Raw genomic sequence first — 26144 nt, forward strand, 5'->3', positions numbered from 1 at the left:
TAGAAAGCCTGCCTCGAGTACAGGTGTGGGGGGGTGGGGAGGAGGGAGATCTGGGAAATTGGTGGTGGGAATGTTGCACTGGTGAAGGGGGGTGTTCTTTACATGACTGTAATCATACAACTATAATCATATTTGTAATCACGGTGTTTAAATAAAGATAATTATAAAAAAAGAAAGGCAAAAAAAAGAATCTATTTGAGATTCATTTTTATGCCACACAGGGTTATTTTTTGTTCTTATTTAGCTTTCTTGTTTTCTAGGCAGCATTTATGAGTAGTTACTAGTTTGTGCAGAATTTTCCCAGTAGCAGGGGAATTGTATCCAATTCTGTGCCTGGCTCCATGATTCCTACATCTAGGCTTGACTGTAGCGCTATCGGATCTGAGACCTTGCAGGTAGAATTTAGCCCACCTGACCTAAGCTCTCCTTGTGTTTAATGACGTTGGAGAATTTAAATATTATTCCTTAATTCTGAAATTCTTTATAATAATATAAAGCAGAGAAAGAGACATGATAGAGAAATTATTCTTTCTCACATAAGAGAACTTAGAATAAAAATTAGATTTATCTCAGCATAGGTAAATTATTTATACTCTCTTAGGTTACTAATTCTTCTTTTACCTTTCCAAATATTTAATATAATTTAAATATCATAAAATCCATCCCATAAGTACCTACCTCAGTGGTTTATATTTTTACCACACTGTACCATTATTCCTATTAATGAATTCCAAAAAAATTTCCTTTCACCAAAGAAATCTGAACCCATCAAGCCACCCTCCACCTTCCATCCTTCCTCTTATAAGCATTATTATCTATTTTATCTCTGTGGATTTGCTGCTTTGCACGTTGCAGACAAATAGAATGGTCTTTTATGTATGCTTCCTTTCACTTAGCCTATTTTTTTTTCAAGAGTTATCCATGTTATAGCAAAAATCAGTATTTCATTTTTATGGCTGAATAGTAACTGGTTGTATAGAAATATCATGTGGGGGTTTTATTTGCTTATTATACATGGTGGTGTTCAGACCTTACTCCCTACTTTGCACTCAAAGATCAAGCCTTGAAGAGCTCAGGGAACTGTATGTGGTGCCAGGATTCAAACCTGGGTCAACTATATGCAAGACAAGCATCTTATTTGCTATAATATTCAGTCCCTTATATCATGTCTAATTTGTCCATTCATCAGTGGATACATGACAGGCATTTGAACTATTTTAATTTTTAGTTTCAATTTGTAAGATTATTATGGACAATGCTCCTGTAAATATTGGTGTGCAAGTTTTCGTGGAAACATATGCTTTTGGAGGAGATATAGATTAGAGCTGTGCCCAGCAGTGCTTAGGGCTTGCTTCTATCTCTCTATACTCAGGGATCACTCCTAGAGATGCTCAGAGGACCATCTGTGGTACAAGGGATCAAATCAGGATAGGTCACATGCAAGGGAAGTACCTTACATCCTGTGCTATGTCTTTGATTCCAAATACATGCTTTTAGGTCTTGGGAATATACCTAAAATTGAAATCATTATATAAATTAAAAATCTATGTTTAGGTTTTGAGAAATTGTTATATTCTCCCCCAAACCATTTACATTCTCATTGGCAGCTCAAGAGAGTTCTAATTTCTCAACAATCTCCACAATATAGATGCTTGTCCTTTTATTCCAGTCATCCTCGTAGGTATAGAGAAGCATCTCATTCCTTGTGATTTGCATATTCCCAATGACAACTTTGAATTGCTAAAGTTGACAACACAACTTTCTCTGTATCTTTTGGCTATTTGAATCTCTTTGGAAGAAGGTTTGAGTTCCTTGTCCAATTAGACATTTGGTTATGTGTCCTTTTATTGAGTTTTGATCATTCTTTTACTTTCTAAATCAGAAGCTCCCAAAATTCATTTGGCCTACTGCCCCCTCCTCAGAAAAAAATTACAATGCCTTCCCAAAACTCTATCTTTTAAAGTAATTAAGCAGAAAGAGTTCCTATTGTACCTGAAGTTATCACTTTTGGAAACACTGTCCAGATAGACAATATTTCTTATTTCCAACTATGTTTTACCAGTCTTGGGTTGACTTTTCTTTTCTTGCTAGCTTCTCTAAAGGGGAAAAAGTGAACTTTTATTTTAATTTTATTGAAGTCCAACTCATGTCCATATTTTTAATGTTGTTATGTTTTTGACATTTATCTAAGATATTTACCTAACTTGATGTCTTTTGCAACTTCTAGTTTTAATTCTTATATAGGGATCATTGATCCATTTTTAATTTTTGTATATGGCATATTCAACTTTATTCTTTTGCCTGTGGACATTCAATTGTCTGGCACTATTAGTTTGAAAGACAATGCTTTCCTCCATTGAATTGTCTTGGCATCCTTGTCAAAAAATTAATTGACCATAAAGGTATGGGTTTATTTCTAGACTCTTGGTTCTATTTCATTGATCTATATGTCTATCTTGCTGCCAGTTCTATAGTATAGACTTGATTTCTGTCATTTTGTAGTAAGGTTTATAGGCAGGATATGTTATTCTCCAAGCTGTGTTCTTCTTTAACAGAATTTTATGTTTCTATTCTATGTTCCTCACATTTTTGTCAGTGTATCTTAGAGTAACCCTAACCCTGATGGTTTTTTCAGAGGCTCCAGATCTTGCCTTGTACAACATGGATATTACAAATTGCTGGGTTGAAGCAGGTTCTTCTTGGTACACAGAAAAAAATAGGTCTATGGGGGATGATGATTTTCGCAGTCATCTTTGACATAGCTTTTATAAAAATAAAAATTGTTTTGTCAACTAAATATCACTCTGCCAAAATAAATACATTTTGCAATTGCAAAAATAGTAATTACTAATGTAGCAAATATGAATGTTTGCAAGTAAATATAACATATGTAAACACATTATGCAGGTTATTAGACATTTATTGTTTCTTTTGTGTATTTGAAGTATTTTTAATTTGTCAATTTTTCAAATTGTCCTTTTTAATCCTGAATTCTTTTCAATGTCTCTTTCTCCCAATTAAAAAGGTAGAGGAACACTGGGGAAATTGGTGACAGGAAATGAACACTGATAAAGGGAGGAGTGTTGAAACATTATATAACTGAAACTCAGCCATCAACAATGTTTTTACTCTGTATCTCATCTTAACTCAATAAAACAATTTAAAAAATAGAATGGCCCCAAGTGTCTAAAGTTCCAACCTCACAAAACCTGGCCTCATCCTCTCACTACTAACCACCTCCCAGGAGACAGGCTCATGTTCTGGTACCCACTGGAGAACCCCTGAGACTCTTCTCGAATGAGCATCAAAGGGAGGAAGATTCTTAGAATAGTCGTGTTTCCAGCTGTTTCTAAAAGAACTCCATAATCCCCACCTAGTCCTCCTGAGGCTACCGATAGAAGTGCCTTACACTGCCCCCCCCCAAAGCTCAGGCACTCCTGATGCTCCTCACACCTTCCTCTCCACAGGCATCTTTCTTTCCCACCTTCCTTCCTCACAGCTAGCAGCAATAGGTGTCCAAACCTCATTCCCACACACACACAAGCCAAGAAAGGGTGACATTCCGTCTCCTGGACCAACTGACACTCTGAGGGATGGCACTGCTGAAATATGGCAGAGTCCACAAAACTGCAATGGAGAGAAAGGGGAAAATAAAAGAAAGTTCAATGTGAGAACTACCTCATTAGAGTCATAACAAGTACTATTCTAGAACTTTCTACAGATGAGGAATGGAAACATTGAAAGAAAAAAAATGACTACAGCAAGTCAGAAGCAAGATGAGATTTATAACCAAAATCTTTCTAAAATCACTAATTCTCTCATCTGGGGGGGAATTTTATACACACAAGCTATAGACCCATTGGGTGGTCCTGACAGGGGAAGGGGTTCTGCTGACATCTAGTGGGTAGAGAGCAGGAATGCTGCTCGACACCCCCCAATACACAGTACAATCCCCACAGCACAGCACTGTCTGGGTCAACCAGCATAAAAGAAAACCTGCTTTAGCACATCCCCGGATAATTCCTCACATGACACCTTTCTGAACCTCTACTGGTCTAAAATATCTGGGACCCACTCGCCCAGGGGTTTCATAAATGAGCAGTGAACCTCATTTTCAGAGTAGGTTCCAGGTTCAGGGCTCAAGGCATAAACCTGAGAACCATTGCCACCATTTTTTTCCCACTATGGCACCTCTAGGTTCTCTATTCCCTGTCTACTGGGAGAAGGAATTTAGGGTGGGGAGAAAATGCCTGAGGGCCCACTGTTTTCCATTACCCCCAAAGCCTACTTCCGCAGTGTCCAGCGTAGATTCGTTTCTAGCCATGACCACGAGATGGCACTGCAACCCACCGGGAGGCCTTGGACTGGGCCAGGGACTATAGCAGCTGGGATGCGCCAACCTGGACATGGGCCCAGAGGCTGGACTCGGGCCGGTGCCAGAGCCTGACAGGATCAAATCTAAGACCTGAAGTGCCAGGTGTGAGAACATACGCCAGACTTGGCTTCAGGACTTCTTTAACCTTGTTCGTAGCCACCCCAGCGACAACTCATCTGCTAGCCATTCCCACCACAGAGCTCAATAGAGCCCAGAACCACCCCCCTCCACCTAGCTCCAACAAGAGAAGCCTCCCCACTTCCCTGGCTGAGGTGTTAAGGATCTAGAGCTTATTATTCCATATATGGCAACCCTACATTCTGGAGGTATGGAGAAGTTGAGTAACTTGACCAAGGTCATAGTCAACTCTGGAGTTGGGGTTACAACCTGGCCACCTGATCCCAAACCTCTGCCCTTTTCCATTAAGAGTTCATTGTCTGACCCCCATCAGCCAGAGATACCAAAGACCCTCTTCCATGGGACCACACACCTTTTTCTGAAAAGCAAGAGCAGATCATCTTGAAAGGAGTTGCGGAGGTGCTCAGAACGGACTGCAGAAAGACTTGCACTTTTATGCTCTGAGCACTAAGGTGTTGGGGGTCTATGGTTGGAGACAGAGGCCCAGAAGCTTGGCCCAAGCTGTAATTTCTCCTCTTTGCCCTCATTTCTCTTGGGCTGTGTTTTGTTTATTTTTTCTGTATTTCCTTCTTTGGATTTTTCCTGGGCTCTCTGAGAATGCCAACCTTCTTACAGTGTGAAAAAGAAGTGTGAGAAGGACTGTTTATGTCCCTGTTTTGGCTAGGGAGGGAGGGACTTCTAGGGGGCCTGGGGTGCAGGGTGCCATTAAGAATTAAGGTGAAAATTCTAAAGTAGGACAATGTCCCACCTGGGATGCTCAAGGCTGCTGTTTGCCTCCTACTGGAGTGGTTTTTAGGGGCCCCTTTTACATTTCCACTTATTCCAAAACATCTTGTTTCTTTTTATTTCAGGATCAAACCTCACCAGAGCTCCAGCTCACCCAACTCACCCTCCATGAGCAGTCTGCTTCTCTCCCCACTCTCTCTGCTTCTCCCCATCATCCAATGTGGCACAGGAGCTCCTCAGGGTGACACCTATGAGGTAGTGGCCAGAGTGGACTCTGTTCTGAATTCTGGAGAGAGCTTAGTAATTTCTTTTACCTGACTCAGTCCTGGATAAGAGATCCAGACTTCCCAGAACCTGGAATCCAGTCCCTCTCTTCTTAAATTGTCTAGTCCTTAACAAGGAGACCCTATGCTCTAGCAACTGGGGTTGAGGGAAAGAGGAGAGTAAGCCCTGCCGGTGCTAGAAGCCTTTTGCCAAAAGGAAGAAGCCACAGTGGAATTTGGGGAGTTATATTCATCCCACATAGTTCTTCAGGGACAGAGAGAGATGAAACCTCAGGACCCTTTCCTGAGGAAGAAGGGCTGGGAGTCCAAACTGGAAGGAAGGGGAAGTCGGCAAAGTCTCTTCATCTCTCCTCATTCCTGCTTCAGGTCTACATATGCACATGTGTGTCTGTCTGTTGGTCTGTCTCTTTCTTCTGAGGTTTTCATGGTTCAGTTCTATCACTTTCTTTGATGGAGGTATGAAGGCAGAGCTTATGAGAATCTAAGTGACTGTGTGTGTGTGTGTGTGTGTGTGTGTGTGTGTGTGTGTGTGTGTGTGTGTGTGTGTAGATAGGGGTCTGAGTTGGAGAGCAGCTCAGCTGCAGAGGATCAAGCCTGCTTATAGCTGTGACATGTGGTTCATACTGGTTGGGTTGAAAGGGGGCCTCTCCTGCTGGGAAATGAAGGAACATGGCTCCTGTGGACAGGAGCGACACCCATCTACCTCCATAGGGAGGGGCCATCTGGGCCCAGACTGCTACCCTCTCTGCCCCAGTCACCCTACCTTTGTTTTTACCTTCACATTGTCTCTCTAATCTCCCCTCTTTGGCCCTTCTCTGGCCCTTTTTCCTGCTCCTGGACTCTCCACTCCTCAGCCCCTCTTCCCACCACATGCAGATTTCCCTGGCCGTGTGTGAGGAAGGAGATGACTGCCAGGTCCTCAATCAGTGCAGAGGGACAGTTGCCTGCACCCATTATCAAATGCCAACAGGTAAGTATGAGCCTTGTGTCTTTTTTAATAAATCACTCTTTGCCCAGGAAGCCTGGTGTTCGACTGGGCTGGCCTGAGATCAATATGTTTTTTTACCCAATGCACACCCCTTTTAGAGCTGGGCTAATTTTTTCAGCCCTGCCTGGGGCCCATCTACTCACTTCCCCCAAACAACCTGGGACACCCTCCGAGACAGGGTCACAGGTCTCTGGCCTGAGACAGAGACTGGAACCATCAAGGAATAAAGCAGTGATGGTTTCATTGGGTAAACTGAGACCTTGAAGGCTAATCAGGGTCAGGCAGCCTTGCAGGTTCAAATTGCACTTCCCACACCCGGAAAGCACAACAAATGGCTGCCCACAGGCCTTCATGTCAGCTGATCACCTTCCAGGGCCGCTGAAGCCTTGGAGAGGACGAGTGGTCAGCAGTTGGTCCTTCTGACCTCTAGAAAGGAACGCCCTTTTCAGAAGCCTTGGACTCCAGGGCTAAAGCGGGAGGATCATGAGGTGGTGGCCAAGTGACATGGCGGTGGCACTCATGGGGACCAGAGCCAGCCTGGGGGTGTGAAAGGCCCGTGTGGTTAAGTGAGGTTGAAAGGGATTTCCAGAGGGCCAAGAAGGGCATGTTAAAGGGCTTCCAGGACAACGTGTGCGTGCAACTTGGGGATCCCGGGTTCGGCAGAAAGACTTGGCATTAGAGGCTTCCATGAACCTGTTAATACTGATTCAAGTCCAGGTATCTCCGGAGAGGCCAGAGGGGAGTCAGTCCATCTTCTCCAGGGAGTGGGTCAGTTCCCAGTTTGGAAGCAGAGAGGCGGGTGCCCACGCCCTCCTTACCTCCCTGCGACCCGACCCCGGGGCCACCCGCCTAGAATAGTCTCCGGGAGCCCCCGCCCCTCCAGGGGCGCTCCCGGAGGGCGGAGCGTCGGCGGGTCCCCCGGGAGCCGCCGGAGACCTGCGGGGCGGGCGCCCCCAGCGCCGAGGTTGAAGGAGGCCAGGCTCGGTGCGGGGCTGGGGGGTGGGGGGGCGCGGAATCGGGGCTTTTTTAGGACCCAGCGCGGCACCTCCCTTCGGGGTTTGCGAGTGCGGCTGCGCGCGCCGTGTGCCCGTGTCCGGAGAGCGGCGGGCTGGACGCGGACCGCGCGAGGGAGCGAGCGAGCGAGCGAGCCAGCCGGCCGGCCCCGAGCAGCAAGCAGCCCGGGCGGCAGCCGCGGCGGCGGCTGGACGCTCCGCGCCTCGTCTCCCCACCCCGGCCTGGCCAGCCGGCTTCTCCCCGCCGCGCCCGGACTCGCCACCCCCGCCGCCCGGGCCCGACCACCGCAGCCCCCTCGCCTCGGTGGGCAGCACCCGGCGCTTAGCCCGGAGCGGGGCGCACAGGGACCGGCCCTGCGGAGCGAAAAGCCCAGCCCGGAGAGCCCCTAGCCGAAGCCGGCCCGGTGCGGCTCTCTCTCCCTCTCCCTCTGCTCCAGCCCGGGAGCTGTCCTTTCAGCACCGTCGCGGGACCCGGAGCCCCGAGTGGCAAGCCAGGCGGCCAGGCGCGGACCAAAGCGGAGGGAGCCCCAGCTTGAGCGAGCGCACCGAGCAGCAAGCACCCCGAGTGCCCCTGCCCAGGGGACCCGCCATCTCCTCCGAGAGGCGGGGAGAGAGAAAGAGAGAGAGGAAGGCGGGCGGGCAAGCAGGCAGGCAGGCAGGCAGGCGTGCCCGCCGCCTGGAAAGGGGGAGCAGGCAGCCAAGGCAAGCAAGGAGAGGGAAGGAGGGGGCCCGGAGCTCGCCCTGCGCCCCAAAGCTGCAGCCCAGCCGCGCAGGAAGGCAGCGAGCATCCTCCATCTCTCTCCCACCCACCCTCCACGCTCCACCGGAGCACGCTGCACCGACCACCGTCCAGCAGAGCCCAGCGAGCAAGAATTCCACCCCAACCCCTCTCCTCCCTGCCTCCTCCTCCACCTCCTCCTCCTCCTGCTGGGGATTGGGGAGGGGTGCTCTGACCTCCCCCTCCCACCCTCGCACCCCGAAAGAAAGAAAGAGATTTCAGCTTGGTGTCGCCTGTTCCGCCTGTTTCTCCGCTGAGATGGGGACAGGAGCCCGGTCCCCCCACCTTCTTCTTGGCGCTGCTCCTCCCGGGGCTCACAGCTGAACGCCACCCTCCTCCCCTCCCTCCTCCTGCCTCCCTCCTTCCCTCTCTTCCACCTCTGCCTCCTCCGCAGAGCCCGGCCGGCCGGCTCTCTCTCTCTCTCTCTCTCTCTCTCTCTCTCTCTCCTCTCTCTCTCTCCTCTCTCTCTCTCTCTCTCCTCTTCTCTCTCTCTCTCTCCTCTCTCTCTCCCCAATCTCTCCTCTCGCTCTACTCTCCTCTCTCACTTCTCTCTCTCTCTCCTCCTCTCTCCTCTCCCTCCCCTCTCTCTCCTCCCCCCCCCACATCTGGCATCTGGCATCCGTGTGTCCGTCCATCCAGAAGACCCTTGAGATCGCGCGCCCACTTGCCCGGACGGACCGGCACCCCTTTCTCCCTCCCTCCCTCCCTCCTCCCCCGGAGGAAGGGCTGGCTGAACTAGGCTGGGCCTGCGGTCCCCTCTCGGGTGCCCCCCGAAGCTGCGTCTCCGGTTGCTCCCGACGGCCCAGGGGGAGGGGGAGGAGGCCGCGGAGCCCCCTCTCCCCGGTGCCACCCGGCTCGCTCGCTCGCCGGCTCCCATGGGCGTCGCGGGCCCGCGCCATGCCTAAGGGGGCGCCGCGATGGGCCAGGGACGGAGAGCGAGCGCATCGTCAACGTGGGCGGCACGCGCCACCATACCTACCCGCTCGACGCTGCGCACGCTGCCCGCACGCGGCTGGCCTGGCTGCCGAGCCCGACGCCCACAGCCACTTCGACATTACCCGCGCTCCGACGAGTTCTTCTTCGACACGCCACCCGGGCGTCTTCGCGCACATCCTGAACTACTACCGCACGGCAAGCTGCACTGCCCGGCCGACGTGTGCGGGCCGCTCTACGAGGAGGAGCTGGCCTTCTGGGGCATCGACGAGACGGTGGAGCCCTGCTGCTGGATGACCTACCGGCAGCACCGGGACGCCGAGGAGGCGCTCGACAGCTTCGGGGGCGCGCCCCTGGACAACAGCGCCGACGACGCGGACGCCGACGGCCCCGGGGACTCGGGCGACGGCGAGGACGAGCTGGAGATGACCAAGCGCCTGGCGCTCAGCGACTCCCCCGACGGACGCTCGGGCAGCTTCTGGCGCCGCTGGCAGCCGCGCATCTGGGCGCTCTTCGAGGACCCCTACTCGTCCCGCTCCGCGCGGGTAAGCAAGCCAAGCCGGGGAGGGAGCGGGCGGGGAGGGCCGCCCGACACCCCACCCCTGCACCCCCTGCTCGGGCCATCAGGGAAGGGGCGAGGCGGGGTGGGTGAAGGCGGCTGCGGCAGCGGTTCCCCTTCCCTCCTTTCCTCCAGCAGGTTGGAGCTGCTGGTGGTGTGGAGGGAGAGAACTGGCGAGTGGCAAGAGTTGAGGACAGGCAAGGGGTGTGTGTGCATACGTGATCGTGTGTGTGTGTGTGTGTGTGTGTGTGTGTGTGTGTGTGTGTGTGTGTGACAGGCGCTTTCCCGTGGCGACCCGTTTGTCATGCATGCACCGTGCATGCGAGTGGGAATGAATGGGTGTGTTTGTGAGTACCTTGCGGGCATATTTATGTAAGTGTTGGGTTGGGGTGGGTAAAGCGTACAGGGGTGGTAGTGAGCCGAGCGAGGATGTGTATGCGATGCGAGTGAGCATATGGGGAGGGGGGCCTGGTGCCTTTGCAGATGGGAGGGTAGGAAACTGCTCCTGAGCTGCATTTTTTTGGTGCTAAGGGCCCTCTCAAGTAAGGGTAGGCTGATGAGGGCCTTTGGCCTGCTCCACAGCTGCAGAAACACAGTCCCTCCCCAGGCCCCTCTGAGGAGCCTGCCAGGGTTTGGTGGAGCGGAGAGCTGGGATCAGACTCGCAGCTTCTTTCCTTTCTGGTGGTCTAAGGGGAGGGACTCGGGCTTATTCCTGAGCTGCTGGACCGGGTCTCAGCGGCCTGGGAGAAGTGGGCGTGCCTTCATCAGCCACGCCCCTTCGTGACAGCCGCTGATTGGGAGAAAGGGCACCCTGCCGCTGACCTTGGGCCCTCCGAGGGCCCTGCAACATCTCTCTCCCATCTGTGAAACGTGAGCTTACTCTCGGTGAAATCTAAGGAACTTGCGACCAGGGGAGGCCTCAGCTGAGACTAAACCTGGATATGGAGAGACCTGCTGAAGTTGACAGCAGGGCCCTTACCCTGTTCCCAGTCCCCTTTCTATCTGTAGTTTCTCCTTCACTCCTGTGCATTGGATCCAGTCAGGAGGATGGGTGCAAATGACAAATGTCTCCCCAGCTGTAGAGGACCTGTGGGGAGGCAAGGAGACTGGAGAGCACTGAGGTGGCTGAGGTATTTGGGTGCAGGCCTGGTGGATCTGCTCCTAAGAGAGGCAGTGTTGAGAGTGAGGACAGCAGGTCAAAGTCTTAGGACCTGGAACAGGTGTGTGTGTGTGTGTGTGTGTGTGTGTGTGTGTGTGTGTGTGTGTGTGTGTGTTTGTAGGTGTGTGGGGGGGGTTATAGGAAAAGAGCCAAATCCCTAATTTTGCCATAGAAAGTCCTGCCCAAGGTCACCCCAGAGAGTTAGAGGTTCAGCAGGATGGACATCTGAGCAGACTCATCCTCCCCTGAGAAGGCCACTGGTCTCTTCCTTCCCCAGAGTGGGCCCTTGTAGGTGCCCCCACCTCCTGTCTCTTGACCAGGCCCCCTTGTTGCTTGGGATTATGTAACTGGAGTTGTGACTGAGCTCTAGGTAGGGCTGGGAGGTTCAGCCAGCTTGCTGTAGGGGGTGTCATAAGGGCCAAGACCTGGTCAGAGCAGCTGCCCCTCTCACCCCTTTTGACCTTGGACAGCATCTTGCTCCCCTTGGCTCAAGATCAAAAAGAAGTGGACCAACTTCTTTACTGCCCTTTCAGCTTCCTGGTTTTTTATCAAGAAAAGCTGGACGTGCCCTCCACCTTGCTTCTCCCCTGGGACTCAGTTTCCAGACTCTGCCCAGTGTTCCCAAGTTGCAGGATAGATATGTTCCAGCCCTTGCCTCATGTGTCTCTTCTTCCCCTGACTGAGGTCACTTGCTGGCTAGTGGCACCTCCACCTTGGCAAGAAACACCTGTTTATTTCCCAAGGATTGCACATGAAGGGGCAGATTCAGGAGAAATTGAGGCAAGAGCTAGGAGGAAACATGTGAATTAGAAAAAAAAGGTGCCTTCTCCACAGCCTCTTCATGCCACTTACTTGCTCCAGTGGCCTCAGAGTGGTCCCAAATCCCTGGGTCACACATGAAGGCACAAAGTCCCACAGGGCAAGGGAACCTGCCCAAGGGCACAGTAGCACTGAGAGCAGAGCCTGGATTAGAACCCAGGTGCCTGCTGCACGCACACTCACGCACCCCTGCTTGGCCTAGCTGCATTGCGCCTGCCTTGCTGCTGCGGCTCAGCTCCTCTGCGCAGAGACCAGCCCCGCGCCCTCCCCCGACACTTTGCTGCTGCTGCTGCCGCTGCCCTCCCTTTGTTTCCCTCCCCCAGGGGCCCAGTCCTCCTCAGCTGGGGTCCATTTTCCATTCTCCACCACATCCTGTTTGTATATTGTGTCTTTGTGTTAAATCAAAGCTGCCCCTGTGAGAAAGAATCTGCATGTGTATGAGAGACTTCATATATGTAAGGTAGATTGTGTGTGAGACTCTGAGTGTGAAGTGTGTGTTGGTGTCTTACATGTTGTGTGTGTGTGTGTGTGTGTGTGTGTGTGTGTGTGTGTGTGTGTGGACTGATTATGTGAGAGGACTCTGAATCTCTGGACCAGAGAAGTAATTTGTGAATGTGAGTGAGTGAGTGAGTGAGTGAGTGAGTGAGTGAGTGAGTGAGTGAGTGAGATGGATTGTGTGTGTTTGAGAGATGGACTTGGTGTGTGAGTCTGAGACTGTGTGTGTGTGTGTGTGTGAGAGAGAGAGAGAGAGAGAGAGAGAGAGAGAGAGAGAATATGTGCTGTGTGTGAGAGTTTGCAGTGTGTTGGAGGCCTGAGGTGTGTTGCGTGAGACAAGTGTGAAACTCTGTAGCTCTCTTTGGTGAGACTGTGCAAAGCTGTGTGTGAGAAGCTGTGTATATGAGTCTGTGTTAGATGCTATGTATGAGAGCCTGTCGTATGCTGCTATATGAATCTATGTATGCAAGGCTGTGTCTATGAAGGTCTAAGGGGCTGTATGTAAGAGGCTATGTATATGAGGGTGTGCAGGGCTGTGCGTATGAGGTTGGAAGGGGCTGTGTGTGAGGTCGTGCGTGTGGAGGGCTGTGTGTGAGCAGCTGTGTATTTGAGGGTATAAGAGGCTATGCGTGAGAGGTTATATGTAATGGGCTGTGTGTGAAAAGCTATGTATGAGGCGAGGGACTGTGTGAGAGGTTGTAAATGAGAGGCTGTGTATGTAAGGTAATGAGGGGTTGTGTGTGCACGCAAGGTTATGTGGGGCTCTGAGGCTGTGTATCTGGCTGTTTGTTGGCTGTGCATTGAGCTGTGTATGATGCTGTGATCAGCTATGTGAGGCTGTGTGGAGTTTATGCAGACTGTGTGTACCAAAACCTGTGCATTAGACTGAGACCGAGTGAGGACCTGTCAGTGTCAGTATTGCCATGGAAGCCTATATGTGAGAGAGGCCTGGGCGCCAGTGCAAAAGAGGAAGCTGACACTGAAAGGAGCTTCCTGCCTGCTGCCTCAGTCTCCTGGGACTTCTGAGCTGCCTTAGTGAGCAGGTTTGCTCTGTATTTCCCTTCTCTAGAGAACCTGCTGGAGCCCTGGCTAGTTGTTGCTGCATACAATGCTCCCACTCAGGCTTTCTTGTTGGCCCTGGAGAAGAGGGTGGGCTGGGCTGGGAGTCCCTGTCTAGTCCTTCCAGAATGACAGAATATCTGGAACAACCTGCTACCTAGATCTTTCTCCTTTGCTCTCCTGGGCAGACAGGCAGAGGAAGTGCAGGGCAGCAAGGTGAGCTGGAACAAGATGAGCTCAGTTTATAAATGGAGTTGAGTTGTGGTCCCCAAAACATGAACCAGCAAAAGATGCTGACTGGAAATATGGTAAGGACTGTGGAAGGGATTTTTAAGCCAAGGCAGGTTCTAGAGGAGTCAGTACTCTGCTGGGTAAACAGGAGTGAGCCAGGCAGATGGCAGGTGGGCAAATCCGCAATGTCATGACAGCAGGCAGGGTTCTGTGGGAGTAGCCAGGGCAGCCTGGCTTGAAACCTTTGTTCTCATGCTCTCTCCCTTAAAGGCCATTTCAGGTGTGAGTCCTTAGCTTTGTCTGTGACATGTGTTACCACAGAGAACCTTGTTATGTGTTAGGTCAGGATCAAAGCAGTTCTCAGTGCTATGGGCCAGAGTCTCCCTTATATGTGTGTTTGGGGGGATGTGTATATGTGTGATGATATCTGCCCTTCAGAGTTACATGACCTTTAAATTACAAGAAGATGCCAATGGACCACAGCCTGGGGTAGCCACTATTCTCTGTCCACCTCTATTCTGGGCCAGTCCCCAGCCTGCTGCCTTCCTTCTCCAGGTACCCTGCAGCCACCACTACCTCTTCTTACCAGCTCCCCTCCGGGAAGGTTATCTGGGGTTCTAGCCAGGACTCTAGGGTCTGAGCATGTATAGTGGGGAACAGGGGACAGTTGCTCTCATTGTCTTCCTAGGAGTCTCCTGGTCCCCTTTGAGTAACACCCCCGCCCCAGGTTGAATCCCCATCTGGATCATGGTAGCCTATGAAAAGGGGACCCTGATCAGTGGCAAGTTCTCATCCCAGCACCTTCTCACTGTTCCCATCAGTTTCCACTCAGTGTCTCTCTTCCTAGGACACACTTTAGGTACTTGTCTCTCCAAGAACTTGCCACCACCCTACCTCACCCAACCCACTTGCCTTCACAGTGTAAGAATCACAAGCCAACTGTCCTAGAATCAGTTTATAGACCTCTAAAGTGGGTTTGGTGAGGGGGATGGGAAGGTCAAGTGAGCTAGTACGAAAGAGGCCCATGTTGTTGGTCTGGCAGGTGGCAAGTCAGATATGCCAATGGTGCTGTGGCTCGCCCTTGTGGGCCATATTGGCTCTTTACTCCATGACTCTCTAGACTCACCTCTGGCCTCTGCCCATGTGACCTCATGCAACCCCACCTCTGACCCAGTCTCACTCCTTCCTCCTCTACTTGGCACCTGCAGAGGCCTTTTATTTTTGTTTTTATTTTAATACATTTTAATTAAATCACCATAAGATACAGTTACAAAGTTCTTCATGATTGAGTTCAGCCATACAGTGTCACCCATCCCACCACCAAGCTGCCTCTATGGCAGCCATTCTCTCTCTTTCTCCCTCTCTCTCTCTCTCTTTCTCTCTCTCTCTCTCTCACACACACACACATACACACACAACACACACACATACACACTCACACACACAATCATTCATTCACTCACACTCACACTAACACACAGAGGCCTTTTCAGTGCACACATTTTCCCTGTTGACCTATGGTTCCTGTTATACATGTTTCAGTGTGTCCTCAGCCCACGACAGGGCCTTTGGGGCCCTGCTGCCCCTCTGTCCCCTCTCACCTGATTTTGCTTATTGCTGCCTGAGCCACCATCCTCCTGGCCTTGTTTTAGCCTCTAGCCTGTGCCTGGTGTTCTTGCCAATGTGCCTTTGCAAGTGCTATTTTTTCGGGCTCAACCCTTCCTCCTGGGTCACTCCTCTTCACATGAACCCTCATTACTATCTCAAGCATCAGTTTCTTGACTTTTCAGACCTCATGAACTGTGTTAGAGGTCCCTCCTCAGAGATGTAGTGTGCTTTTGTAATTTCATGATGAAATCTTTATGAGCATCTTAGCTGTATCCTGCATGTTCCCTACTGGTGTGTGTGTGTGTGTGTGTGTGTGTGTGTGTGTGTGTGTGTGTGTGTGTGTGTGTGTGTGTGTGTGTGTGTGTGTGTGTGTGGTGTGTGTGTGTTTGGTGTTACTGGGAATTACATCCTGGACCTCACACATGTCAGGCAAGTGCTCTGCCACTGAGCCACACCCCTACCTTCCTGCCACCTGCTTCTTGTCTGCTCAGAGTCCTAAGAGCTCCCTTTGGACACATGCAGAAGTAGACATTTACTGCAGAGACTTTTCCAAGTTCCCACTTGTCTCACTCATGGTTCTAGTCTCTGCCTTTCAGCCCAGGATCTGGGAGCCCCCCTCTATCTTATGATAGCTCAAAAAGTTTCGAGTCTGGCACACTGGGCACAGAAGTCTGTGCTGCCTCACTGGGCAGGGAGCTTGGCATCTGCCAGGAGCTCTGGAGGAGTTTGGCGAGAGGGAGGCAGGCTGTCTGTGAGGTGGGGGAAGGGGTGTGATGGGGGGATGGTTCCTGGGCATGAGGCCCGGCCAGGGATCTCGGGGCCTCCCACAGCAGCTGAATATAGTGTGCTGGCTATTCTGAGCAGTCTCATGACTGGTATATTCGCGTTGGCCCAAAAGGTCAGGGCCTCAAGCCTCTGCCTCCTTTCAGTGCCCAGCCAACCTGGCAGGCTTTTTAGTTTAAGATCTATCTCCCTGGGGCCTGAAAGCTACAGGGACAGACAGTAGGGTGTCCCTCCTTCCATTCAGGGAAAGTCCTGGGCAGGAATGATCACCTTCCATGAGCACTGGACTCTTGGAGCCTATGGGAGCTGCCAGGCCACCTGCAGCCATTTCCCTCACCCAGAGGAGGAGAAGCAAACAGAGAGAGGGGACACCGGCCCCAGGCCACACAGCAAGACTCCTGCTCAAGGCATAGCTGCTCTTTTGTCTTTTTTCCAGTTCTCAGGAGCTTGCAGTTACCTATGTCAATTCCCACTTTCCTCCCTCTCCCCCTTCTCCCTCCCTTCCCCGCCCAAATGCATCTCTGGCTAAGAGCTCATTCAGCCAGTCCAGATTTGGCCCTGACCCATAGTCATTGATGGGGGGCGGGGCAGGAGAGGGGGCTTGGCAGGTTGTATCCAGCAGTGCCTTAGAGACCATGTGGTGTAGGGGATCAAGTCTAGGGCTCTGTGCATGCCCAGCAGATGCTTCAGCCCTTTGCAGTAACTCCTCCTAGTAGGATTTTTCTAGAAAATCTCCTGTTTTCGAAGCACACTACTTGTGTCCACTGTTTTCTGAATCACATACTGAGTGTTAGGGAGTAGTTTAAGGCCTTGACTTACAAACACCATTTATTCGTTCCAGACCCTATCTAGATCTATTTTAGTGTGGTCTCCACCATGCCAGGATCACAGTCAAGGCTGCAGAGCTCCTACTAATGAGACAGGCCCAGAGTGACTCAGTTTACCTATGGGAGAGTCAACAGGGAGAAACACCCCTCCCCCAAAATGAACTTTGTCTTGTCTTTGGTTGCTGGTATCTAGGCTTTCTGGGGTCTCTCCTCCCAGCACCCCTCTTTCCCAGCCTCTTTCTCAGCCACCTCTGTCTGGAAATTTTTCTCAGCAAATTTGGGCCCTTGGATGAGCAGCAGGGAAAGTAGAAAGAGGGTTTTCCTGTGGGCCTCACAGCCCCCCTTCCCAGGCAGGCCTGAGGACCCCATATGGTCCAAAGGGAGATGGCAGAGGGCTCAGGAGGCCCAGAAGCTGCTCTGCTGGGGAGGCATGGTGAGATGCTGGCTGTTCCTCCTTGCCTGCTTGCTCGTGGCCTTCTGCTCGGGCTCGTGGCCATGGTTCCTGCTGCTCCCTTCTGCCAGGCTCCTCCCCAGTTCTGCCTCTTCAGCCCTTGTTCCAGTCACCCTGTGCTTGCTTGTCCTTTCCTTGTTCCACACAGCACTGGCCTTTATGGTTTTTCGCTAAGCATGAATACTCAGCCCTTAGAGTAGGGCACTTAGTCTGGCTGTCTCACCCCTGCTGTCCTATTCCTTAGTGTAGTTAGGGCTCTGCTGAGACTGAGACTTTAGTCTGGCATGACTCCAGCTATGGGTCAGTGGGTCAGCTCTGGAGGCCTGTGGCATGGCACAGGCAAGCCCTAGAGATCAGCGACCATGCAAACATGGAGAGGAGACCCTGTAAGACTTCAGTTGTGGGCAGAAAACATCAGAGCCAGAGACAAACCTGATACCTGATTCTCCTGCACACATTCCAGTGACCCTGCAGCCTGCATCTCCTGTGAAGCTTGGTGGCCCTCCTGAGACCCTGTCAGGGCCCTTCCCAGCTCTGATTTTTCAGGACCCAGGAATTGTTGTGTCAGCTTTGCAGAGGTGTTATTGGAATCAATTTCTTTGCCTTTCTGCATTCTCAGCCTCGCTCTGCACAAGGACAGAGATTTGCCCATAAGGATCCTGATGCCCAGCAGGCCAGAACCCCAGGAAGAGCTTTTAGGGAGGTTTCTCATTTATTCCACCTTTCTTACCAGCTTCACACCTGTCATCTTTCATTCATTCAAAGTATAGGAACCATGCCTGACAGGGTTGGTACTGATGCTGAGCCTCTATGAACTGGGTCTCACCAGTTTTATGGTGGAAAGGGTAGAGTTTGGGTCACACCCAGAAGTACTGGGGGCTACTCTGAGTTCTGTATTCAATAATTGATTCCATCAGGGCTTGGCAATTATGCAGAGATGGGGACTGAAATGGGGTCTGCTATATGCAAGGTAAATGCCTTGACCCCTGTACTATTCCAGCCCTGGATCCCACCTTCTTAAACTATACTTATTTGGATCCAGTGGGTGGGGCCACTTGACTGTGTGTCCACTTGGGTATAGCATAAAGGTGCTTTCAGAGAGGCCAAACCATAGAGACTAGAGCACACCTCACTTCTGTGGTGCTGTATTCTTTGCAGGGCAGGGTGGGGGAATGAACAGATACTGTGTGAAGATGAGGGGAGCCCTGGCCATGGCTAATCCCCAAGTTTTCTGGGATACTTGCCATTTATTTTGTGCTTGGTCCCATAGAATTGGGTTCACCACTCCCAGCTGAGGCCAGGGCCCCACTGGGAGAATCCTCAACTGCTCTACTACTCAGAAGCTCTTTCTCCTTGTTGCAGTCCTCTGGTCACACTGGCACTTAGGAGCTGATACTTTCACTCTGCCTTGCTTTTGACATAATCCCAATGAATCATGCCTATCTGTGAACACAGGGAAGTGCTGAGGCAGGAGCACACCCCTAGGAGGGCAAGTGTCTGGATATGGAGGTGCATGTCACCTTCTCTGGTACCCAGCACATTGGAGTGGAGGTACGGGGACTGGGGTAGGAGTTCCTCTCAGTCAGTGACCACTGTATCGATCCAGTGACTCAGACCAAACACCCTGACACTGTTCTTGACTCCCACATGCCTGCCGACCCTGCTGTCCTACACTAAACACACACCCAGAACCCCATTGCAGCTCATCTCCTCCACTACCAGCTGCCAGGCAGGAGTCCCTACTTAAATGTTAATGCTCTATCAGTTCTCGCCCTTGTCAACTGTCCTTGGGGGCCCAACGCTGCCCTGGTGAAAATTTGGTCAGACTGAGCTATCCCTCTGCTGTTGTCCCTGGCACCCACCTGGCATGGGGAGAAACTCAGGTTCAGAGGAACCTCACCCAGGATTTTCTTACCCTTCTCCTCCTCATCATCTTCTTCATCCTCATCATCTTCCTCATCCACCTTGTCCTCTCCTCTCTTCTCATCTTCTTCCTTATCTTCCTTCTTCTTGAGCCTCCTTGTCCCTGCCATCCTATTCATCCTTTTTTGTCCTCCTTGTCCTTCCTCCTCCTCCAGATCCTCCGTATCCTCTTCACTATTGTACTCCTAGTCCCCCTCATCTTCCTTGTCCTTGTCCTTTTCTTCCTCCTCCTCCTTTTTCTCTTCTTCTCTTCTCTTTCTCTTCCTCCTCCTTCTCTTCCTCCTCTTCCTCCTCCTCCTACTCTTCGACTTCCTCTTCTCTTTCTCTATATCCTTCTTGTCACCTCCTCCTCCTTGTCCTCCTTTTCTTCCACTGCCTCTTTGCCCTCTTCTTCCTCCTTCCCCTCCTCTTCCTATTCATTTAGGTTCACCGCCTAAAAGCCTCCCACAGCCAGCACATTGCTTTTAGCTGCTTGAGGCCCCATACTCTGGGCCCTGCTTGCTTAACTCTGGAGCATTTCCCTCACCCTCAGGTAGACACTCCTGCATCTCCCACCTGTGCTAGACATACCCCATTTGGTGCCTTCCTCCCCTCTCCCACAGGCATCGCTAACTCTGAATTGCTCATTGGTCAATGCACTTGGCTGCTTCATCTGGACTATCATTTCACCAAGGCAGGGATTGGGTCTTCTCAGCTCTTCTTTATGTTTCGACTCTAGAGCACTGTGATGCCAGGTAGAGATTTATTTAAAAAGTGGGTAAGGAGTATACTGGAGAGAAAGTATAGGGGTTTAGATTGTGGACTTGGATCAGTGCCCGGCACCTACCCCTTACAGTCCAGTCCCTCACACTGCACATGGTCACTTCAACCTTACCAGGAGTGATTTCTGAGTACAAAGTTAGGACTAAGCCCTAAGCACCACCAGGTGTGCTATGCCTCAAGGAGGTCAGAGCTGAGGAGCACAGTCAGTACTGGCACAGTGCCTTTGGTCTATTGGCTCTTCATCCTCACTTCCCTTGGGCACCCATTGCTCTTCCAGAATCAGCAGGAGGCCTGTGGAGGGAGGCTTAGAGGGCCTACAGGAGCCAAGGCTCTGGGCAAATGCCCCTGGCCGTGTCCCACCTGCTACTGTCAGGGCTGGCAGAGGCTTTTCACATCCAAAAGCCCGTCCTCCACTCCGTGCCTTCCTCACACTGTACCAGACCAGGCACGACCCACTCCAGAAATCCTTCATGACCATCAGGGTGGACATGCCCAGGAATCTGATGTGATGAGGACGTGATATCCCCAGTGTCGCACCCAAATCCTGCTTCTCCTGGGTCTAATTCTCTTGCAGGCAGCTTCTCACCCCTTGCCACGTCCCTTGTCTACCTTTTGCCCCTTTTCCCTCCTTAACCCCTTTCCTTTATCAACCTTGTCTGATCAAAAGCTCTGGCTTTTCTTACACTCTCTTCTCTCAGAAGACCCAGAACATTTTCTGCTTTGGGTTTGTCCACAGGCCTAGGTTTGTCCACAGGCCTTCTTCACTTCAAGGCTGCTCAACCTTAGCAGTCTAACCTGCAACAACCTTCTCTCCTAGGAGCTGGGCCTCTGTCTGGACACAAGAGGCCCATGTTCAAATCGCAGCCCCACCACTACCCAGCTGTGTGACCTTGGCCAAGTTTCCTAACCTGTCTGTGCCTCAAGACAGAGATATAAATAGCACTTGACTCATAGGGAAGTCGGGAGGATTAAATGTGTTAAGCACTTAACCCAGAACCAGAACATAATAAGTGCTTAATTATCGTGGGTTTCATTAACTTCTTTTCATCAGCAAGTGGCTCTCATCTACACCCTGTATGTTTCCATCTCACCAAAATTGACACCCTCCCTTCATATTACCTTTCTAGGGGGTCACCTTGTCTACCATGGCCCCAGAGAACCCCTGTTCTGGAGTCTCTATCCCAGGGAACCAGATTTCAGAAGTGCCTCCTAACTTAGGAGGCAGGCCCAGATTCTGAATTGGGGCTGCCACAAGCCTGCCCTGTGCAGGGGTCATGGCCCCTCTGTCTCCCTGCCTCTCACCACAAACCACACATCCCAGCTCTGCTCCCCTCTGGGTGAAAGGCAGCAGTGAGGAGAGGCTGAAGGTGGCTGCCGGGGCACTGGTCAGTGGACAGATGGGTGTGTGATGTTTGCATGAGAACTGGGCTGAGAGGGGGATAGGGCTGGCACCTCAATGCAGACCTTGGATCGTCTCTCCTCTGAGGAAGAGGCTCCAATATGGATGGGAAGGTAGCAGATCCCAGCAGCCCCTGGAACCTGGGGCTTAGGGTCTGGGGCTCCAGTTGGTGCCAGTGGGTGGTGCCTGCTTTGGGGCTTGGCTGTCCCGCCAGGCTGACGCCAGGCTGGGTGGGACGAGCTAATATTAGCTGGGGCAGCCCCAGACAGCTGAGCTCTGGGGGCCTTGGGAGCCAGCTTCATGGACCTCAGCTTAGAGGCCACTTTGGCTCTGTCTATGGAAGCTCTGTCAAAGGAAGCTTTCTCAAGGCCTGCAAGGCCTTGGATGCCCTGGGCCCCACCCAGCCCTTCCGGAACTGAACTGGCAGCTGAGTTCCTGCTTCACCTTACTTTAGCTCTTGCCCTTGAGCCCCTGGCTTGCTACTTCTTTAAAGTTTCCTGACCCCAGGCCACTGCACCTCTTTTTTCCCCAAGCAGCAGTGCAGGAAGTCACTTCTCCCCTAGTCTGTCTGTGAATGGTTCTTCCGCCAGGCTGATGTCTGCATGCAAACATCCACTCACCCAATATTCACTGAGAACCCAGGTTGGAGAAACTGCAAGCTGCCAATAAGACAAAGAACACAACACACAACAGGGGGTTGAGAAGAGACAGTGTCATGGGCACTTGACCATCAGGCCTCTGCCTGGCTCTAAACCTGGCTCTACTGATCCATGTACAGCCTACCAGCCTTAGCCACCTCAGCTGTTGGAAGAATTTCTGCTTCCTGGGGCTACTGTGAGACCCAAAGGATACACCAAGTCCTCCCATGACTCCTCAGTGTCATCCTCACCATGCTTCACACAGAATCTCCTTCAAAATATTTTGCCACACTGCCCCCTCAAAGGGGTCTGAAAGTAGAATTTTGAAGTTTAAACAAGGGGTGACCATGACCAGGGAGGCTTCTGGGGTCCCTTAGGGGCCTTCTCTATTCATTTGGAGAATCAGGATGAGTGTGGGATTCCCATGGGGTATGTCACCAGGCAGGACAATGAACACAGACCTGAGATCACATCATGCAGCCAGGGCCCGTGCCTCTCGACATAGCAATGAATGTTTCATGCCTCACCTCAGGGGCTCTCTGAGCAGCTGTGAGGAACATGGTCACCCGCTGGGTTGCCTGGAGGCAGCCAGAGTCCTGGGTTGAGGGCAGAGGCTGGGCTCCTGGAAGACCATGTGGCTGTCAGCTGCTTGGGCCAGCATCTCTGGGCAGAGCGTTGCTCTTCAAAGTTGCCATGAACGCTTCTGCCCTGGGCCTGGGCCAGTACACATGCCCAAAGCATGACTCTGGGCTTTGTGGGCCTTTGTTTTCCCCATCACAAAGTGTGCAGAGCTCCACGGCCTAGGTGAGCCCTGAGACCAGGGAAGGCAGGAAGAGTGTCTGTGAGGAGAAGATAAGTCTCCAGTGGCAGGGATGGGGCACAGAGACCAGGTTCTGGCCTGTAACTTCTGGCTTAAGTCCATTTCCTTGTGTCAGAACCAGAATGGGACTTGGAGCACACCCCACCCTGGCATCCAGGAGGCACTTGCCAGGGGTTCAGTCAGGTTCCTGGGACTCCCTGTGGCCTTAATTTGCGGGACTGGTTTAGTGAGGTGCAGGCAGAACCCTGAGGCAGGGAAGTTGGCTATGAAAGTTCTACTTGGTGGCCTCATAGCTTCTGGGGCATGAACCCCTGTCCCTGGTGATATATTTAGCAGCACAAAGGTCAGAAATGCCAGGCTCGGCTTCCCTTCTGGGTGGCAGGAATCATGTCTCCGAGCACTGGCTGTCACCAGGCATAGCTGTTTTCCTGTCTGGCAGTCTAGGAGCTGAGAGGAAGCCTGGGAGCGGCTCCAGGGTTTGAACTCACTGGCCTTTCCTAAATCCTACTGTGCCTTCAGAAGCACTACCCAGATTTTCTTTCTAGGCCACCCCTACCACTGAACTCCCTGCCCACTGCACCCCAGGTCTCCCTACTTCTGCCTTTGCTAAACCCATTTTTCCCACCAGTGAGATAGAGAAACCATACTCATCTAAAATGGGCCCATCCCCATGGTCAGCTCTGCCACCACCACCCCAAGACCCCTTCCATCTCCACCTTACTAAGTGGATTCTTTCTACCCCTCATCCACCCCATCTCTAGAGGCTCTTGAGTCTCCTTCTTAGCTGCAGCCTGTGAGAAGACATGGACCAGCCCAAACCATAATAGTGTCTCTGCATAACATGGGATCAATAAATCTTTGCTAACGCAATGTACCTCACAACAACCAAAGCAGTCAAAGCATCAGGGGTCATCCCCATGTTATGGATGATGGGGAAAAGTGGATCAGAGAGCTAATTTAATTTCCACAAGACTATCCAGTTAGTCAGTTAGTGGTAGGAGAAGAATTAGGCTCCTTCTAGATCTTCTTGGAAAGAAGGAACATGTCAACATTCCTTCTTGTTCTCTTATGCTCTGATTCATAGTCAGGAATGAGATGGGATGGGGAGATAGTACAGGGGTTAAGGCACTTGCCTTGCATGTGGTGACTATAATTCAATCCCTAGCACCACATATGATCCCTCAAACACCTTTCAGGATCATTCCTAATTACAGATTCAGGAATAAACCCAGGAACACTTGAGTACCACTAGGTGTGGCCCACACTTCCCATTAAAAAAAATTAGATGGAAGGATAAGTGATGATCATGTGAGTGGTGAGTGATGGTGATGCACAAGTGAATGGTGCACAGGTTAGTGAGAGATAGACAGGTAGATGAAAGGCTGGATAAATAACTGGGTGTCTGGATCTACATAGGTGTGGGGGAAGCTGTATGAGTCCAGGCACAACTGGGTGGCTTGGTTGAAGGATGAGTAGATGGGTATATGGACACATAAACACATTGCAAATAGTCAGTGAGTTGGTTCCAAGGTAGGAAAGGATGATCCCCTCCTCTAATGAAATGAAGGCAGTCTCTAGTCTGGGGTTTGAAAGCCGAGGGCTTTGTGGTGGAAGGCAAACTGGGGCCATCAAGCCTACATGTGGAGGACACAGATTTTCCAGATGCAGTGGGTGTATGGTGTGGAAGTGAGGGTGCTGGGAACTGGGCACAGGACTCATAAAAGGCTCCTCATAAAAGGGAGAAGACCTGATAAAGGAAAGAAGCTGCAGGCAGAGTCTGAGACAGGGATGGCTGGCGACTCCCTGGGCTGCAAGAAGGTGGTGAGGATGTGTATGTTGGAGGCAAGGTTTCAAAACCTCATGTTGAGCATAGCTGTGGCTTCTGGTGTGGTGTCTTCTTACTCAGCTTTCCAGTGTGCATGGGAGCCTCTCTGACAGCTCTGGCAGAGCCTGAGGGGCTAGGGGAGCCCTGTGGACCTGGGAGAAGGCAGCTTGGCAAGCATGCTTCTGAAGATGCTTCAGGAGCATCATGGCTTGGGGCACAGATCTGCCATCTCTGCTTTCTGCTCTCAGCCCTCAGGCTCCAGAGCTGCATTCCTTCCCACTTCTCAGAAGGCCTTGCAGAGGACTACAGACATGGATGGCCAGTCCCAGGAATGCACAGACTTGAAGCTGAGTTACAGCTGCCGGCACACCCTCTTCCAACACACACCCTCTTCCAGCATGAGTTTGGGCCCTTCCTGTGCACAAGGCACAGAGCTCTGAGCCCCAGGCTCCCTGAAAGCCCTGCTCTCCTGTTCCCTGGCACCCGTCTGCACCCGCCCCACCCCCGCACAGACACATCCACTGGCCCTGGCGATCTCCCTGGGAAACCAGGTCCCAATGAGAGTGCCTGGTGTGCTGCTAACTGCTCATTACAGTCACGGCTGCAGCTAAGTATAGCTCCTGCACACACACAGGACCAAGACAACAAGGGAAAGTCTTTCCGTAGGAAAAAAAAAAAAAAAAAAACCACATGCAAACACACAAACAGCTGCACACACATGCTCCTGCACTCCCACACGCTTGCAGGGACCCTGAGTTTCATTCATTTGATTACACAGCCTTCCATAACAACTGAGGGGCTGGGGGAGGATTTTAAGCCTCATGTCTATACTCAGATGTGACTGGGTTTTGGCAGTGGTTTGATTTTTTTAAGACCGGTCTCCACAGCAGTGCTAGGGTTGCCAGGGCCACTCTTGGGGACACAGCTTGTGTCAGTAGACAGTTTTGTGCTCTGGCCTGGAAATGTGGGGCAGTAATGTTGTGGGTGGATAGAGGGAGCATCATGGCTATACCTGGCATTGCTAGAAAGAGGGAAGAGAGAGAGGAAGAGAGAAAGGGTGGGCAACATGTGACAAGGATTTAACCTGGGCCTTAGCATGCAGGGCCTCTGAGCCCTCTGAGCCATCTCCCAGGTTGGGGTTTTCTTTAACCCAACTTTAGACCTCAGAGTTGGTATGGGGGTGGATCCTGGCTCAGTTGAAGTGTCAGTGGATGGTGGGCTTCCATTTATCATAAATTATGCCTACGAGGGTGGGATGAGAAGTAGCCCCTGGCATCAGTCTACATACTCCCCTTTGAATGAATGACTAGTGTGTGATTGCAGAAGCAGTGAGAGGCCCCATGAAAGATCTTTCTCTGCCTGGACTTGACCTTGTCTAGGTTGTGCTTCCCATGGGGTCTAGTATCTTTGTGGGTAATGGTAACACAGGAACCCTAGAGAAGGGGGAGCTTGAGAGTGTCTAGTCTTGGGGCAGGTGAGGTGGTGCTAGAGATAAGGTGTCTCTGCTTTGCAAGCGCTAGCCAAGGAATGACCGCAGTTCGATTCCCCAGC

General features: G+C 51.5%; 1 protein-coding gene across 1 annotated transcript in view; it reads left to right on the forward strand.

Annotated features, from left to right (window-relative positions):
• The window catches only part of KCNC1 (potassium voltage-gated channel subfamily C member 1), a 71887-nt gene that overhangs the window by 21027 nt on the left and 24716 nt on the right, over positions 1-26144 (forward strand). Inside the window, 8 exon segments of the mRNA XM_049780676.1 lie at positions 4532-4647; positions 7365-7495; positions 7549-8542; positions 9042-9321; positions 9324-9356; positions 9359-9387; positions 9389-9428; positions 9431-9780. Of these exon segments, the coding sequence (XP_049636633.1) occupies positions 4532-4647; positions 7365-7495; positions 7549-8542; positions 9042-9321; positions 9324-9356; positions 9359-9387; positions 9389-9428; positions 9431-9780 (1973 nt within the window).

The sequence above is a fragment of the Suncus etruscus genome, chromosome 9 (assembly GCF_024139225.1).
Source record: "Suncus etruscus isolate mSunEtr1 chromosome 9, mSunEtr1.pri.cur, whole genome shotgun sequence".
NCBI lineage: Eukaryota > Metazoa > Chordata > Mammalia > Eulipotyphla > Soricidae > Suncus > Suncus etruscus.